General features: G+C 38.5%; 1 protein-coding gene across 6 annotated transcripts in view; it reads right to left on the bottom strand.

Annotated features, from left to right (window-relative positions):
• Positions 1-17,953, bottom strand: part of trpm7 (transient receptor potential cation channel, subfamily M, member 7) — a 46,943-nt gene that overhangs the window by 13,841 nt on the left and 15,149 nt on the right. For 4 of the 6 annotated variants that reach the window (XM_086174796.1, XM_086174801.1, XM_086174797.1 and 1 more), the window contains exons 7-23: positions 17,712-17,883; positions 16,300-16,474; positions 13,906-14,029; positions 13,525-13,597; positions 12,099-12,199; positions 11,509-11,643; positions 11,366-11,419; positions 11,134-11,274; positions 9,390-9,524; positions 9,021-9,298; positions 8,705-8,933; positions 7,800-7,955; positions 7,056-7,199; positions 5,009-5,137; positions 4,655-4,906; positions 2,891-3,101; positions 161-287 (exon numbers count right to left, since the gene is read on the bottom strand). In XM_086174796.1, the coding sequence (XP_086030922.1) occupies positions 161-287; positions 2,891-3,101; positions 4,655-4,906; positions 5,009-5,137; positions 7,056-7,199; positions 7,800-7,955; positions 8,705-8,933; positions 9,021-9,298; positions 9,390-9,524; positions 11,134-11,274; positions 11,366-11,419; positions 11,509-11,643; positions 12,099-12,199; positions 13,525-13,597; positions 13,906-14,029; positions 16,300-16,474; positions 17,712-17,883 (2,636 nt within the window). The remainder of the gene's footprint in view (positions 1-160; positions 288-2,890; positions 3,102-4,654; positions 4,907-5,008; positions 5,138-7,055; positions 7,200-7,799; positions 7,956-8,704; positions 8,934-9,020; positions 9,299-9,389; positions 9,525-11,133; positions 11,275-11,365; positions 11,420-11,508; positions 11,644-12,098; positions 12,200-13,524; positions 13,598-13,905; positions 14,030-16,299; positions 16,475-17,711; positions 17,884-17,953) is intronic. The other 2 variants (XM_086174799.1, XM_086174800.1) reach the window with 1 other exon arrangement.

The following is a 17,953-nucleotide window of genomic DNA, read 5'->3' as shown; positions in this document are numbered from 1 at the left end:
TGGGAAGCTGATTGTGAATTGATTGTATTGTTATGTTCCATTAAAACTAAACTACAGAATGCATTGGCAGGAATGAACTACCACAGAATTGACAGTGATAAGATGGACCAATATATTTAGAAACTTGCACTGTACATGGATTTAAATTCAAAATGTTTACTTGAAGAAGGCGATAAGGAGGTTGACCATAAGTATATATTGTACAAAGAGATAGACTGCTTGTAGAAGAGGAGTCAGCCACACTCCTGCTGCACACAGGGCCTTGACTTCACTGTTATTGGCGCACACTGTAAAGAGAGGGAGCACATAAGGTCACAAAGGTACAGGTACATCTCAAAAAAGTAGAATATCAAGAAAAAGTTAAATGTCCTTTGTCACTCATTTCAGAAAGTGAAACCCATATATCATATTACATCAATTCGTTTCTTCAGGGTCACAGGGATGCTGATGCCTACCCCAGCTGTCCCCGGTTGATCCCAGGGCCAACACTTTCCTGCAAAGGCTTCCTGAGCCTTTTTTATGATCTCTCAGTCCAGGTCAGTAAACAATCTAATCAAGGGAAGACTCAACATGTCCAGAAGACAGTCATTGACACTCTGGTGTAAGCCACAAAAGGTCATGCTAGAGAGGCTAGTTTGTCACAGAGTGCTGCATCCAAGAATATTCAAAGAGAGTTGAACGAAGGAAACAGTGTGGTAGGAAGGGGTGCACCAGCAAACCGTAGCTTTGAGAGGATTGTTAAGCCAAATCCATTCAAGAATTTGGGAGAGCTTCACAAGGAGTGTACTGAGGCCGGAGTCAATGCATCAAGGCCACGATGCACAGATGAATCCTAGACATGGGCTACAAACGTTACATTCCACAAGTCAAGCCACTCATGAACCAAAGAATGCCTGAAGTGTCCTACCTGAGCTGTAAGAAAAAAAGAACTGGACTGCTTAGTGGTCCAAAGTCCACTTTTCAAATGAAAGTACATTTTGCTTGTCATTTTGAAATCTAAGACCCAGAGTCTTGAGGAGTGTAGAGGCACATAATTCACACTGCTTAACATCCAGTGCAAGGTTTCCACTGTCAATAATGATTTGGGCTGCCATTTCACGTGCTGATATTGAGCCACTTTGCTTTCTGAAGTCCACATCCAATGCAGCCATTACCAGGAAATTTCAGGGCACTCCAAAGTTTCTTCTGCTTACAAGCTTTATGGTTATGCTGAGTTTATGGTTATGCAAGACTTGGAACCTGTCCATACTGCCAAAAGTACCAAAAGCTACTTCAATCACCATGGAGTTACTGTGCTTGTTTGGCCAGCAGACTGGCTTGACCTGAACCGCAATAGAGAAACTACGGGGTATTATCAAGATGAAGATAACAGATGACCTAAAGGTAGTTATCAAAGAACCTGGCTTTACATAACACCTGAGCAGTGTCGCGGGCTGATAGCCTCCATGCCACAGTACATTGATGCAGTGATTCATGCAAAAGGAGTGGCGACCAAGTATTGAGTGCATCAAACGAACATACTTTTCAGAAGCTTGATATTTCTCTTCAAAATATCCTTTTTTTTTTTTAATCTCATATAATATTCAAATTTTCCAAGACACCGATGTTTGTGTTTCATAATCAGTAAACCATAATCACAGAAATTTCAACAAATTAAGGTTTGAAACATTATATATAATAGATGGATTACACTTCCAGAAATGAGTGACAAAAAACATTGAATTTTTCATGGTATTTTAATTCTTTAAGATGTACCTGTAAACGTAAAATTATAGATTGTATATTTGTGGTGCACTATGTTTGATTCTGAAGGGGTCAGGAGTAAAATACTCAGTAAAACAAAAGTTGACTGTGACATGATCTTATTTTATATTCATATTTAAGAGAGAGGAAATGTCTGGAAATGTATAAGTTGATTACAGTATTGACTGGCTGGCTAATTAAATTATTGCAGTGGTGGGTAGGGTTCTTGATAGTCGATCTGAGTGAGTGAGTGAGTGAGTGAGAGGGAGGAAAATAAGGGCTCCCCCTTTAATTACTGTTGCTGATACTGACAATTTTGCTGACTGGCTGACTGTGCTTGTTTCTCAATACAGGTGATTTTTCATCAATCCAGAAAAGTGTGCCAAAAAGCAACCTCAGTTTTGTAAGTCTAATTGATGACAGATAATATCTGTAGTGAAGTCAATCCATAGCATTATAATGTAGCACGTGTCACAGCACGTGATGGGGCAATTTCTGGAAGATATGAAAGTATCAATAATCCCCAAAATAAGGTGTGTGTTAGGGATAGATGCTGTCTCATGTGATGAGGGCACAAAGGAAGTCTAGTGGATTCAATACCTTGAAAAGTGGTTGTAGAGGTGAGTATGCTTCTTGATAGTTGCATTAGTGCTTGTGTATGTGTGTGACAATGAACACATATATGTATGCATGGCAGGTGATTTCAGCTAACTGAGTTTTTTTTTTCCCCACCATTTTTAAGAAGTTCTAAAAATCAAAGTGAAGAGGTGTGTGTGTGTGTGTGTGTGTGTGTGTGTGTGTGTGAAACCTTGTGATGCCAAATCAGGTTATGGAGCACAGCCAGATGTTTTGTTCTACCAAAGCTTTGAATGCCCCTGGCTCAAGTGATGATCACCTAATTGTTGGGCTTTATCCTAATCATTCACAACTGAGTTGAGGCAGTCAACGCCATGGTGAAACAAAAAGCCCCAGCCTCCCCAAAGAGACACCATGGGTTACATTGATATAGTAACCATTCACCCTTTAGTGAGAAGAGGCTGTTTGGGACAATGATTATGCCGCCAGGGGATTGATTTCCAGTGCTGTTTTTGAGTCAAAATTAGTCTTCATATTCAGTGGTAGGACCCTTTGAATTAATTAGTCTTACCTTCATAATCTTCATTACCGTCCATATCGGGCTTACCATCGATTTCATAGGCATACACTTCTCCGTACATCATCCAGTATGGCTGAAACACCACGTCTTTGGCCAATGTCCAGCTTGGCTCTTCATTCGGGTACAGAATGGCTTTCCTGGGAACTCCAAAGCTAAGTAGGACTATAGCCATAATCACCACAATATAAAACATATTTGCCACCTGTAAAAGAGCACAAACTGAATAAGACATACAGCTTGAAAGGAAAGAATGTTGTGAAATAGCTTTACACATATATCTCTTCCCTGAAAATCACAACCCCCATTATCATTTAACCATTATAATTACAAACAAGCATGAGATTCCTTTATTCTATTTAACCTTTTTAAGCGGTTACTGATTTTTGCTGCTTTGTCAAAATGTGTGGGATCAAATTCTTCAGACAGGTTCATGCTTTCAAATGCTTAATAACTACAGATGTGTCATACGGAGTCATGTGTTTGTTCACATAGTTAGGAGTTAAAAGTAATCCATTTGTCTCTAAAACTCTTTTTACTTTGTGGATTAAAAAACATAATGACAAATTCACAAAGTAGAGCCCAATTTATAATGGGTCGATTAACTTCTGTAAGTAAATGCAGCCATTCCAGATAGTATGGACTTTTCCTGCATGTTGAATTGGACACTGTTACAGATTGATAACTTGTATGTGGAAATTTGATCGGTTTGTCTTTAACACCTTTGGACACCAGTATTGATAAATGATATTTGGTTGAATGTAGGTTATGTATATCATCTGGTCTTTTTTTTCCTGTTTGTTTGTTCTACTGATTAAAATCAAGTATATTCCTTTTGCTGATCGAAACACAAAATGGCTATAAAATGTCTTTAAAAATTTGGTTTGATTTTAATTATGGCTATCTGAATGCCTCTGACATTATGTTTACATCATTCTGTCATTAAATAGACAGGTGCTGCCTATTCAAAAGATATTGTGTTAAAATAATGTCTGATATGATGACATTTAAAAGCTACTTATATATCAGTGAATTTATAGACAGGGTTAAGCAAGCCTCCTCAGTTGTTTCCATAAATAGAAGAGTGGTAAATTTTCCCACATGGACTGGGAGTTTCCCCTGAAGTTACTTTACAAGGGTACTATTGTAGTAGTCTGTGCATATGCTTCATTGGACTTTAGTATAGAGTTAGAATTCAAACAATCTTGTAAAAAGCTACAAAACACAGTTGACGGTTGGATCTTAGTTCCTGATTTGACACAATTTCACTGTGTTTGCATCCAGGAAATCAAGTTGTGCATATTTATTATTTTTTTTCCGGGTTGAAATTCAAAACCAACTAGACCAAAACAGGACAAATGCTACTGGTTTATAGAAATACAATAATATTGGGGGATTTTTCCGGCTTAAGGAATAACAGATTGAGTCAGGCATCTCTTCAGCACCGGTACAGCAAAAACACAGGTTAGAGACTGGCTTCTGACTATGTGAGACAAATTTCACCATTAAAATACAAAATTTACATCAAGCTTTCACCTGAAATGCACCAAGGGTTTCTTTTGAAATATGTTCCTTGAAAGAAGTAACTGGACTCACGAAGTAAACACTTGAATTACAGTGCAAATGGTATCTGGATCAAAGTAATTTTCTTGAAGAAATCATTCAATAACAGATTTTATGAAGAAATATTAGAAATATTTTATGAAGAATGTCAGTGTTCTGACCTTATTCTACTGTATAATTCAGATAAATGCTCACCATTTTGGCAATCATCATGACGTATGGTCCAGCCTGCTGGTTGACAGCCAGAATATCTAGGAGCCGCACGTACCAGAAGATGATATTGAGACAGTAAACTGTCCTCCCAGGGACAAAACTATCCCCTCCACCCAATCTCAAGCCAAATCCAATAAAGAAGGTCACAATGGCGAGGAAGTCAGACACATTGAAATAGTCGCTAAACCACACCTTTATCTTCTGACTTATTTTGCCTGCTTCAGACATGAACATCTGCAAAGAAATGTGAAATGTGTAATTAAATAGCCATCTGCATTTTACTTTTTACCTCTTACTTTTATCAGGAAAAGTAAGTAGGATTTCTGCTCTACATACCTCTCGAATTTTCTCAATGGCATAGGTGAATATGAAGAGGATGACAACCCACTCTTGTGGAGAGGGCCAATCGGGCATTTTCACCAGGACTACGTACGAGTAGAACATCAAGAAACTCAAATAGAAGAGCTGACCAAGATAATGAAGAAAAAACAAAAACACAAATGAAAAGAAGAGCATGTTGATGAAAGCTATCCCCTGGACAAAATTATATCATGTTAACCAAGAACAAAATCAGTAATTCATTGGCAATGAGGCAGTTGATGGGTGGCTTCTTTTCTGTGAACTCTGAGACAAGGTCAACTGAGGCCCATGAGAGGGTCTTAAACTCATGAAGGCACGTCAAGTTTACAGCAAATAGTTTTTTACCGAGCCAAGGGTATCCAGCTGGGGATAAATGTGAGAAAGAAGTTTCGTCTTTTCTGTCTTTTAGCATTAAAGGAGAGTCTTCCCTGAGAAGTACGAGATGCAAAATTCAGGGGGGAAAGCAGTATAAATATCCTAATTATTTAAAATGTACATCAGGAATTATTATCATATAAGATCTAATCAAATTGCTTTGTGATATGTGATCTTGTAGTCAATTATAGTAATTCTGTTTAGAACATTTAGGCCCTGTTTTACTAATTGATTTTATGACTCCCCAACTGTGCAATTCACTGCAATTCCCTTTGGTAAACATCCCGGCCTTCAATATATGCTCATGTCATTCCCTTTCAGGGCAGTCTGAAGAAGTCTCAGAGGACAAATAAATGTACTGCGTTTCACTAGCTATTGAAAGGAAGACATTCCTGTTGCATTGCTTCTATTGTTGTTTTTGCCTGTTTGTTAGCCTCAAAAAATGTTACCCCCAAAAAAATGATCTAGAGAAGCTGAATTTGTATGCGTGCAGCCTTTGTCGCAAATACACCACGACAAGAAACACTGTCTCTGGTGCACAAGTCTCCCATGTAAATTTATACTAAAGAGCTCTAGTCAATTGAAAATGCTGGGCTGCCATACTGCTGACTGTGGGAAAGTGCAAAAATGACCATACAGGTAAATAAGTTACCGGTATGGTAATTTTTATTGGAATTACCATGCAAGTTTATTCACTAGTGCAACTTGGATTAGAGCCACTGTTTTAAATAAACACTCTACTGATCCATGACGTTACATGAATAAAGGGCTGGAAAACTGGCCATTAAGACAACCATCTGATGGGCAAGTCATTGCTTCACTGATGTTTAGATGTCAGAATGGGGGAAGGTGGTGCAGATGTAGATAAGCTTATGCACAGGCTACATTACTCAATAAGCACTTTCAGTGATTGTATCAGTATACTTCAACCTTAAAATGCTCTGTACAGGTGAATACAATTCAGTGACTCTAGCCCCTGAGAATCAGACCCCAGCAGGCAAGAGGATGGATAATCCTGTTCAAGTGTGGGAATGTGACAATGCAATGTGTGTTTGACAGGAAGCACTGAACTACAAAAAAACTAAGACTATGGCGGAGATTCAGTTTTATTGCATGTTAAGGGAGTAAAAATGTTTGTGTCTGACTTTCCACAGGAGTGGGTGCCCCAGGCTGCATGTGATAAATAAATCATGTTAAATCAACTGCAAATACTACAAGTAAAGCTTCCTAGCCGATTGCTGAATGATGTTATGCGAAGTCTTGCAAACACATCTGCATAAGAGCTTTTAACCAGGTTAACTTGTTAGTTCCATAAGAAAAAAGTTTTTTTTTTTTTTTTCAATTTTACTACCTGACTACACCAATGAATGCAGAAAGAAAGGAATGTTTTGCTTTCAGTACAATGTACTTCTTTTGTACAAAATATATAATAATTTAGGGAGACATCTAATCATCGCCATAAGCCTGACCACAGAGGGGTTTAAGTTCTGACTGATCATCATTTAATTGATCTGGCAGCATTAAAGCATTCAACATCAGATTATTTCTAAGCCCAAGAAACTAAGATATGTTTTTATAGGCACTCATTTTAACATCTTTCAGTCCCACCCAGTGTGCGAGTGTTCATGTCTTGGTCCCTTTTTCATACCGTGTTAGACCAGAACTTGACAATGGGAGCATGGTAGAAGGCGTAAATTTTTCTGGTTAAGGGCAGCCTCCGAGAGCGAATGTGTGTCTCCATGTCCGTCTTTGCCTCCACATGGTCATGGGATCTGGCCTCCTTGAACACATCCTGCAAAGAGGGGGAGAAATGCCCACTTTAGATCAAGCAAGGATGCAGCATCGAAACATTGGAGAAAACAGTGAACGCAGGTAAGACCTAGACATACCAAATTTAAGTAGTCTGCCACTCAACTGTATTTAACATTCTTGTATGTCAACTCAGGTAGACTTTGAAGGAAATTAATGGGATAGAAAATGATTTTGTACAACATTAGGATGTTCCAGGGAGATTCCCACAATCCTCTCAATATCAATTATTCTCATTTTATCCTGTTTGAAATATGTCTTAATTCTGTGTTTAGTGTCTGAATCTAGAGTAAAGCAGAAAATGTTTTTACACAATCCCAGAATCAAATTGGACATACTCTTGAGCTCAGAGCATTTCTGAGATACAGCGTTCATGACACTGGGACAGACAGACAACCTTGTTCAAAACAAATACTGGAAGAAAATATGCATGTGTGAAAGGTAATGACTGCTAAGCGACACAACTAAAATTAAAGTAAATCATATTATAATTCACAAAATGTATTTTAACATGTTGCAAATACATAGATATGAAAAAAACTAAGTGTACAGAAATAGAGACGTGATACTGAGTCAATCTAACCATTTGAATGTCTTCAGCCATATTCTGGAAGTTGTGTTCACTGTCTTCCATTGTCATTTGATGGTCGTCCTGGCTCTGGGGGATATGGGCCATCTCAGCTTTGGATTTGTACTCTAATAGCAGGATTGCAGGTGGCACCAAGATACTCAGAATAACCTGGATACAAATACAGACACATGAGGATGGCCAGCGATATACTTGATGACACTCTTGAGTTTAGGTAAGCTAAAAAAGCTTATCTGTGAGACGATTATTGAATTTTACTTTTAATATTATCACACCCCTGATCTGGCAGCTGCCGCCACGACACAACATCGGATCAGCGGCAGAAGATGGATGGTTGGATGGGTATTATTACGGATCATTTTATTACACTAATATATTAGTCAATCAGTTCAGTTAGCAAGCACTACATATTTGTATGTATCTGGGATGTTCACTCACCCAAATAAATGTTGACTGTTATTGTCTACACAATGGGACATTGACACCATAATGTTCAAAAGGAGTCAAAAGTTGGTCCACTGAAATTTAATTTCAGAAGAACTTGTGATGATTGTATGTCTCTCTGACATTAAATATGAATCTTTCTGATGTTAAATTGACATTTTTCATACTGTAATTCCAAATCAGGTGAAGACCGTTGGGATGGGAGACTAAAAAAATATAGCGTTGAGTTGAGCTTGACCATGTCAACATTCAAATGCGCTTGACACATCAGTCAATTTATATTTTATATTTATATTTTTTACCAAAATAACAACAAAAAAACAGGATTTGTTAGATTAGCATCAGTTACAAAAGAAATGCATGTTATCACATTACTGAACCACAGAATGTATTTCATGTCAAAAATGTCCTCTATTTTTTGTTATCGTGAAAGTAAGTGTGGCGAGAACACAAACCTTGTACCAGGAGTTTTTGCGCATGTTGAGCCGTCCCATCCACATGTCTGACAGCAGCATTTGGGTACACGTATGAGCTACAAAGGGGCGTAAATGGGAGGAGACTGCTAACTTCAGACAAGTGGAGTTGCTCCAGTTCTTCAGCTCATATGTTAGCAGCTTCATTGCCATCGTCTCATCTTGCCTGAAAGACTGTTCCAGCAGGTCCACTGCCAAAGTTCCAAACTCACTGAAAAACAACAACACTGTCCGTGAGTCTGTGAGCCTATTTGCTTCAGTTCTCGAGAAATGTCATAAAAGGACAAAGAGAAGTTACTTTGAGTACTCCTTGAATTCCTCTGACGTGTCGTCCACCACGTCACTCTTCTTTGCCTCATAGCCCATAGACCGACAGAGCTTACAGGCAACCAGCGCCTTCGCCATGTTTTCCTCACCATGTTGCCAGAAAAACAACGACATTTTCTGTCTCTTCATTAACACAGCCCAAACCAGCAGTTCATTAAAAGGGTAGGGAAACCGTCGGGTCTCTGGATCATCTATGTCTACAATTTCTTCTTTGCTCTTCTTTTTGCTCTGCTCAGTGGAAGACTCCAGCTGAGAAGAGAAGCAGGAAACAATGAGAGCACTGATAATGGTTTTGGCCATGTTTATTTTCCCCAATTTATCCAAAGGACAGTAGCTTTACCTTTGGTTTGTAGGGTTGTGCAGTCTTTATGAAATGATTGTGCCTGGTTTTTTCCTTCTTGTCAGCCTGCATGCTAAAAGACTCATGACTTTTCCTTAAATGTGAACCAGTACCTGCTGTGTGGCGCCCCGACCTCTGTGAAGGAAATATAGGACATTTTAATATCAACCTGGTATGACTCTTTATTTTAGTAATATTTTCCGATTTCAGTCATGATAATCAATGGATTTATTGTCATAATCCAACAAAAAAAATCAACACTGAACATTAATTTTAGGGTTTTCCCTTGTGCTCGTATTACATACGTGTAAATATAAACGGGCACAGGGTGGTGCCAAACACTGCAACTCAACCATATAAAAAGCAAGAAATTATGTTGTCTTCTATGACCACTACCATCAACTATCAACCAGGTTTGGTCTTGTAGATTAAGCCTAATTCTACATAAAAAAAACAACACAAAAAACACAACAAATGCATAAATTTGCTGATGCAAGGAGATTAACATGTAGGTTCTCCAATTAATATTAAAAAGGGGTACGGGGTATTAATATACAATCCTCAGCAGAAATTCCTGCAAATGTTTTTTTATATATTTTATACTGTAAGAAATTACAGGAATTTTTTATGGTTATTTGACATTATTTTACCAGAGATCATAATAACAACCCCATTGTCTATGGGTCAATTTCACAAAAGGATACAGCGAAAATAAAAACAAAAAAACAATGGTTGTAGTGAAAGAGGACATGAAGTTAGTTGTTGAGACAAGATGACGTGGTTAGAGTTAGATGGAGGCTGATGATTTGCTGTAGCGACCCCTGAAGGGAGGTGCCAAAAGGAGAACAGCAAGCTCCAAAAAATAAAAAAAATTAAAAAACATTTGATGAATTGAGTTGACATAGTCTGAGCTTGAACAAAGGATATGTGCTCCAGAAATAGTGTAGCCATTTTTTTAAGTTACAAACTCAGTAGTGAACCTTTTTACAATTAGACAGAGCAGGATTTCCCTATGTATGGGTGGGATGGACGGCATCCCTCCACTGCACGCTCAAAACTGCAAGTCTAGCTAAAAGAGAAGCAAAGGAAAGAGTACAACATTGAATTGGAGTACGGCATGCATTGTCCAATGCATTGGTGCAGAAAAAGGGCAACCAGAGGGGTGGGTTGTAAATGGACACTGAGGATTAAGGGTAAGGTTTGAAAAATGTCCCAGCATTTTTCGAGAGGGGCTATACCTCCCTAGTGCAGAGATTTACATCTGGATAAATAAATGTAAGTAATTGGACAAATGGGTCTTGGGCATTACTTCTCATTTTAAGACGGTCAGAGTGGGATGTTGAACAAGCCCTGGGAGAGGAGCCCCACAGTGAAAGCCTGAAATCAAATCCTACTTGGAGGAGGCAAGTAGAATACACAGCAACTTAATTATCACACACTGAGAATACTCAAAATATCATATGGTATTTCAGTGATATGGTGCTCAGTATTACAGCAAAACGTTTTAATACTTTACATTACACTGAGGATCAACATAACAATTGTATTGTTCATCAGCCAAACTTTAAGAGTCCAAGCTCCAAAATCCTCTGGAGTCATTTGCTCTCATGTTACGAAAACCCTCAAAAATAAAGTGCTTTTTAATTTTAGTAAACATCAGAGCTTGAAAATGAAATAAAACACAGATGCAAAAAAAACACTAAATACATTGTTACTTTGGACAACTGAAAAAGCTCCCACTCACCCTGCTGTTACTGTGGAGATTGTTGTAAATGATTCGAAAGCGTTTACGGGTATAGTTACACCTGTAAGTTCCACCCATTAGGAACTCGATAACCAAGCCCACATCAATCAAAGTGATTTTATAGTTTGGAGGCAGATGACTCTGGGAGGAAAAAAAAAATCAAATTACCAATGTATTTTTCAAATAGATCAGATCCTATTTAATATCAACAGATGAAAACTGTGCTGATTACCTGTTTGACATCTCTGATCAGATGGAGAAGAGTTGGGTTGTTGGGAGGTTGTTTCTGTAACGCAAAAACACAAAGATTTCTGCTCATTCTTATGAACATCCCATCTCTTTACTCGCTGAGTTGAGGCAGGTTTAGAAAATTACCATGTTGTAAAGCTCTTCGAGTCTACTGATTGTCAGGAAACGGTGCATGCTCACACCGTTTTCGATTAGCAACTTGACAAAGTCCACCCTGTCCATCACAAGTGCATCGAGCATTGCTTGCTCCAAAGAGCTAACCTGCACTCATACACACACACACACACAAACACACATATACACAAAGAGCAAAATTCTGTTAAGATATTTCATTGAAAATAGTGATTAACAGAAACAAACACAATAAAGGAGTTATCAAGACTAAATTACAAGAAAGCCACAAAAACATAAATAAATGTGATCCATCATCTCATCCACACAAGAGCCAGGAGTCCCCAAGTTTCAAAATAAACATAACCACTGAGAGCAGCTTATGATGATGACTCAAACAGGGTTCAAGTTACATTGAAGACAAGCCTCTCAGGGTAGCCTTCCCAATATAAGTCCCCTGGCTCTTCAAGCTGATTGTGGCCAGGAGAGTTTCTGGGATCATTTTGGCAAGGCCAAAGGTTTGTAGCAAGTGCTGAACTATGAAAACATCCCTAGAAGCTGTGCCTCCCACACACACACAAACACACAGAGATACACAAACATACCAAGAGCTGCTGTCCGTACACAAACACATGATTCTTGGCAATGTCTACACGGTCCCAGGCCAGAGTCAGGACCAGCTGATCGAAGGCAGATGCATTTGTGCCTGAAATATAGGGGTACAGTAGTTTATAAAAAGTCATTTAGCGCAGATGTTGACTCGCAGGTAAGTAAAGCCTTATTAATCATGTAATTCCTGTTAGCCAGCTAGCAGGATTAGAGGGGGTTAGCAGGAGCAGGGCAGTAACACAGTCAATTGCACCTCAATGCAACAACATAGCAGCTCATACTGCAGAGGGAATCCCTGCTCCATTCCACAGTGGCCTTCCTTATTGTTCTCTGGACACAATTTTAACCAAATGATCATATTCTCTCCACACAGAACTGATTGTGTCAATATCGAAAATGGATATCAAAGGAACGATTGAATAAGATGACACATTTAACTGAGGTGATTACCAAAGTCATTTGTTTGTTAATTAAAAAATATTTATACATACAAACAGCAGGCTTCATTTCAATGTTCAAGAACCTTTTCCAACTATCGTAACCCAATGATGTTGACAGAGAAAGAGAACATTTACCTACTCACATTCAACCGAAAAATTCTACTGTTGATAATTTTTATGTCATAAATGCATTAGTTATAAAATTCTTGATGTTTTTTAAAATGATACATCTAAATTGTACTCATGTATGAAACAGTTTTGAATGAATAACTCCAGATATGATCCGTCAAATGCAAGGAATTAAAACATTGGAACAAAGTGGAAAAGAACACTAGCGTCACTCTGCTTTTTTAGCATTACTGATATTTTCAAAAAGATGTAGAACTCTTGGTACCCTCCTTTAGCAGATGAGTTACTGTTTCACCAAAATGAACACACCTCCAGTTGACAAATATTTATCTGGGTTGGAGTTTCAGTTATCAGTCAGTGATGAATGTTCGGACGGGTTTCTCAGTATAAGTGATTACAATGGGTGACCTAAAAATTCTTGCCTTTATCTCAGCTTAGGGTAAATGACTGTCCATCAACAGCCGGCACAGCTCTTCTTTGAGGTGAAAACCTAATAATAGCTGTTTACACAAGACTGTTGAAAAAAATCAAGTGGGGAAACAGCCCTCTTCCTCTACATCCTTTTTATGTTGTATTCTTTGAACAGTCCGTAGTGATGAATAAGTTTAAGACATGCAGCTCCTTGACAGACTGATAGAATAAGAAGACACTGTGAATCCAGGCAACCTGATCTTCTGAGGAACACAAGGGGGAAAGAGTTCTCAGAGCATATCTATATCAGAATGAAAACATCACAACCTCTTGAAACCTCAGCATTTGAAGAGAGAATCAGAAGGAATAGACTCGCTTCCCAATGAGATTGAACCAGATTTTTAATTATTGTTGACCTATCAGACTGAAGCCATCTACTAACCTTGGAGTAAAGCCTTTAGAATGGCGACATCAATGTCCTGGTGGTCCTCAGAGCTTATGTGAAACACAGTAATCTGTTTTTCAAGAAACAAGATAGCTCTTATTATCAAGTTCCCACAGGCATCTGCCAGATGTTTGAATGATTTGTTTTAAGGCAGACATTCAGTAAACCAGTGGACTCATGACACATATCTCCAGGTTAAGATTTTCTTGATCTTTCACTTGATCACAGTATTTACAGTTGTCCTGAGAGCAATTGTTAAACCAGAATGTCAATATATGCCTCCCAGAGTATCTTCTTTGTTTAAGTGCTTCAGTAACTCACTGCCAAATAAATGTATCCTGTGGCTTTTCAGAAAAGAAGTCCAAAGTCCAAACATACCAATTCTTTGCTCTTCATGCATTCCATTAGAGTCTGATAGAGATGGATGGCATCGCTCTGGCTGAAGTTGAAGGTTTTTTTTATGGTTGAAATGATGTCAGTCTCCACTCCATCAGGCAGACGGCTGTAAATGAAACAGTAATGTGATGATGTCACCAAAAAACCTATTCTCAGAATTCCAAATGTATGTTTTGTAAAGGAATTCTAAATTGGGCTTATGATCTTGTGAGAGGAAATCGTGAATGGTTTAAAGTATTTTCCTTTTATACGCTACAATTTATTACAAAAGCAATGTTCTGACTCTTTATGGTAAATCTTTTTGTGAATACAAATTGTAATTTTCTCATAAAATAGCCAAAGGGGATGGCTCACAATTTCCGGTAAAAAACAAGTTTTGTTTTCATTTGGACATCGAGTGATAAAGTAACACTATATTCTTCAGGAAATGAGATGACATATAGCATCATCTGATTAGAGGAAAATTGTCTTGAGCAGTCAAATTTCACTAAAAAGTACATTTTGGTAATGTTTACTTTTAAAATTCAGACAAGTGAGTTTATTTGTTCAAAGGGCCTAAAAAAGGCAGTCAAAGAAAGAGAATTAACCTGACTTTAAGCTGTAATGACACACTATAAAGTAGTGCTTAATTTTTCCGTCTGGTAAAGCGATAGAGCTTTTATTTGCATTCAGTGTCCAGAAATATAAGTTATTCACTACTTAATCTCCATTATAATATCATACCATTATACTGGAACTAGTACTCACGGCTGTATCTCTGTCCTCATTAATTTTGGAACACACAGAATGTGCTTTGTCTTGGACTGTTGAACATTTTGTCGCAGTTTATAACAAATTACCGTATTTTCGGACTATGAGTCGCACTTTATTTCACGATTTGGCTGGTTCTGCGACTTATACTCAGGAGCGACTTATATATCAAGCAATTTTACATGTTTGCTATTTTCACACTGACAGCCGCGAGAGTGCACTCTCAGCTTGTGTGCCAGTATCTGCTACTCCTATTGCTCCTGTACCATGGAAAATTTAAAATTTAAACATCAACTTATAAAGACAAGTGAGTAAGACTGAACAAAAATGCCCCCAAAAGGAAAATCATATTCTGCAGGTTACAAGCTTCAAGTAGTGAAATGTGCAGCAGAAAATGGTAATGGAGCAGCAGAAAGAAAGTTTGGAGTGAGCTAGAAACTAGTAAGGGAACGGCAAAAAACGGAGGATACTCTAACTGCAATGAAGAAAACAAAAAAAGCTAATCCCGGGCTAAAAGCTACAGCTAGAGCAACATGTTCACAAATGGGTGCTTTAATAACGTGCTGCCGGGAGAAGCTTGTCAATGATGCAGTTACATCTCCACGACCAGGTAGTTGCCAAGGCAATGAATATAAATGACTTTATGGGAGGACCTCCCTGGTGTTACCACTTCATGCAACACTACCGCCTCCCTGTCAGAGCACGGACAACGATGTCCCAAAAACAGCCACACAGAAGAGGAAGTGGCGTGCCGCCTACTTCCAAAGTTGGTGGAGTTGCTCAGAAGTAACACAGTGGATGAAAAATTTAATGGATTTAGTGATTTGGAGTGAGATCGAGAGTTTGGTAATCTTGTTATGCTATGTTGTTTATGCTATAGTTATCTGAATAGCTATTAATATGTTACCTTAACATACCAGACACCTGTTCAGCCTGTTGTTCTCTGTTCTATTGTTATTACTACTGTAACGACCTTACGGTACTGCTGAGAGGAATGTTCAAAGTTATGCGATTTTCTACTGGCTGTGAATGTGTTTTGGGAGGAGAGACAACGCTGAGACAGAGAAGATGCAGTGGAGCTGTTGCTTAATTGTTATAATTGTTGTAATGAAGATCAGGTTTACAAGCAAATAGTCACCGTTGGGCACGTCCGCTCGGACATTACACTGTAACTTGCCTTTCGAGATGAAATGTCTGTTCTTGGTCTCATATAAATTTCCCCCCTAAAATCCGACTTATACATGTTTTTCTTCTTCATTTTGCATTTTTGGCTGGTGCGACTTATACTCCAGAGTGACATATAGTTCGGAAAATACGGTTGGCTATGGGTTGTCTGCAAGATGGCCATCTGTGTCAGAAATAAACCAGAGAAACTACATGCCATTTAACCACACATCTACAGCATGTATTTTGTCAACAACAAATTTGGTAAACTACTTATTCTATTTTCTCCACCTCTCTGTGGCTCTCTTATGCCTAAAAGTTTAAATTAATCTTTCTATACTTATTCAATCAATCATTCTCGATTGCTCTTTTATTTGTGGCTTTTACTCAGAGAACAGTGTTCGGATAAATTTAACCTTGGCATCATTGTACATGCTCTTTGTTTGTATGTGTTAGTCCTACCCTCCCTCTTCAGTCTGCTTGTGAACGTAGGCCAATATGTCAGCAGCTCGGCCAGTCCCCTCACACACCACCACTGGAACAGGGGGGCTCTCCTGAAGGTATTCGAGAACGTTCAAGATCACATTGGGACCCCCCTCAAAGATCAGGGCCACAACAGGAACACCCTGACCAATTCCTACAGAAAGGAAGACAAAAGACTTGTTTAATGTTTGTGTTGAGTTTCTTCTGTCGCCTTAAGCAGACCCAACTGAATGACTGTAAGTTTGAGTCTCAGAAGATAATGTGAGCTAACAGTTGTCACTATTACAAACAAAACTACTAAGACAAACTTACTTCTGCTATAATGCCGTTTGAAACAGGATGCAAATGTTTATTCTAAACATAGCAAACCAGTTCATTGACATATGTATCACACCATTCATAAGACTGACTTTCTGAAATGTTTTAAAAACATAATGTGCTTACATGTACATTCTTCTCTATAGTTTTCTTTAAAAGTCCATATTCTGAGTTTGACAAATGTGCCCATTATTTTGCTTTCAAGCTACAAAACCACCTAAATGTATGAAACACTGTAGTTTCATAAATAAGTAGAATAAACCTTTTATAGCTGCAGTTTTCTCCTGCTTCCTTTGATTTTTATTTTAAGATTTAACTTAATGCTGCATGAACATCTCAGCAGAGGCTGTTCTGCTCCTTTTCTTCGCTGGTTTATTGTTTTTCTTTTTCGACCACACTTGGTCGGCTAGCCCACAGACGTACTGTTTACATCAGGGACCAACTGATCACGTTGAAGTCAGCCAGCTGTCATGGCAACTGCACCACTGGACATCCCCACAGTCTTTTAGGCCAAACAGAGGATGCAGAGGAGGAGCCAAATGATGAAGGAAAGGAACTGATTTCAGACCACAAAGACTAATGGACAGGGGAAAACATTTATGGCATATCTGTGCCCTATTACTAAGCACAGTGCAAAGTCACTAACCCAGTAATCTCATTTGAAATGATACACTCTTTTACTGAAACACCAGACTCTGCTCCTAAGCACTTTCTTCATGTTTTCTAGCATGGCAGTCAAGTAGAGAATAACTTTGAGCTTCTCGCCATTTTGGGCTGAGAAACAGTTTTGACAAATATAGGGTCTTAAGTGAACAATCATGCAGGTCAAAATATAGCTGGTTTCTCCTCAACAAGGGGTCACATATTTTAACAGCACTTGTCCTCTGATAAGTCTTATCGTGACAGCTGGATTTGTTTGATTCAAGAAATTGTGTGGGTCCAGCAAGCATAATAAGATTTATCAGCGAACCACGACCTTGGCAGCCAAAAAATCTTCATGATAGTGCCACTTTCTTGTTTCTTTTCCAAGACAAACTTCAAAAGGAACATTTAATACTGCAAATCTTTCTTACGTGCATGTATTCTTTGGAGGTTAATGTGCTTCTCTAAGTCCCGACGCAGTTGGACCTCTGCACCATATTTGCCAACTGTTCCATCATCCACCAAGAGGAAATGTGAATGGAGATTGTTGAGTACATTTAGTTTGCTGAGGGGATTCAGTAGAGTCTGATATGGAGCAATGATCTGTAACATGAAAAGAAGAGGAAAAAAATTAATGGAGGCAAAAAAGAGAAATCCAAGCTTTACTTGAAAT

This window comes from Fistularia commersonii, chromosome 27 (assembly GCF_037954325.1).
Source record: "Fistularia commersonii isolate RoL2024-O1a breed Wild chromosome 27, RoL_Fcom_v1.0, whole genome shotgun sequence".
In the NCBI taxonomy this organism is placed as follows: Eukaryota; Metazoa; Chordata; class Actinopteri; order Syngnathiformes; family Fistulariidae; genus Fistularia; species Fistularia commersonii.
The sequence above is the reverse complement of the archived record's forward strand: the minus strand, read 5'-3'. Positions and strand labels throughout refer to the sequence as shown.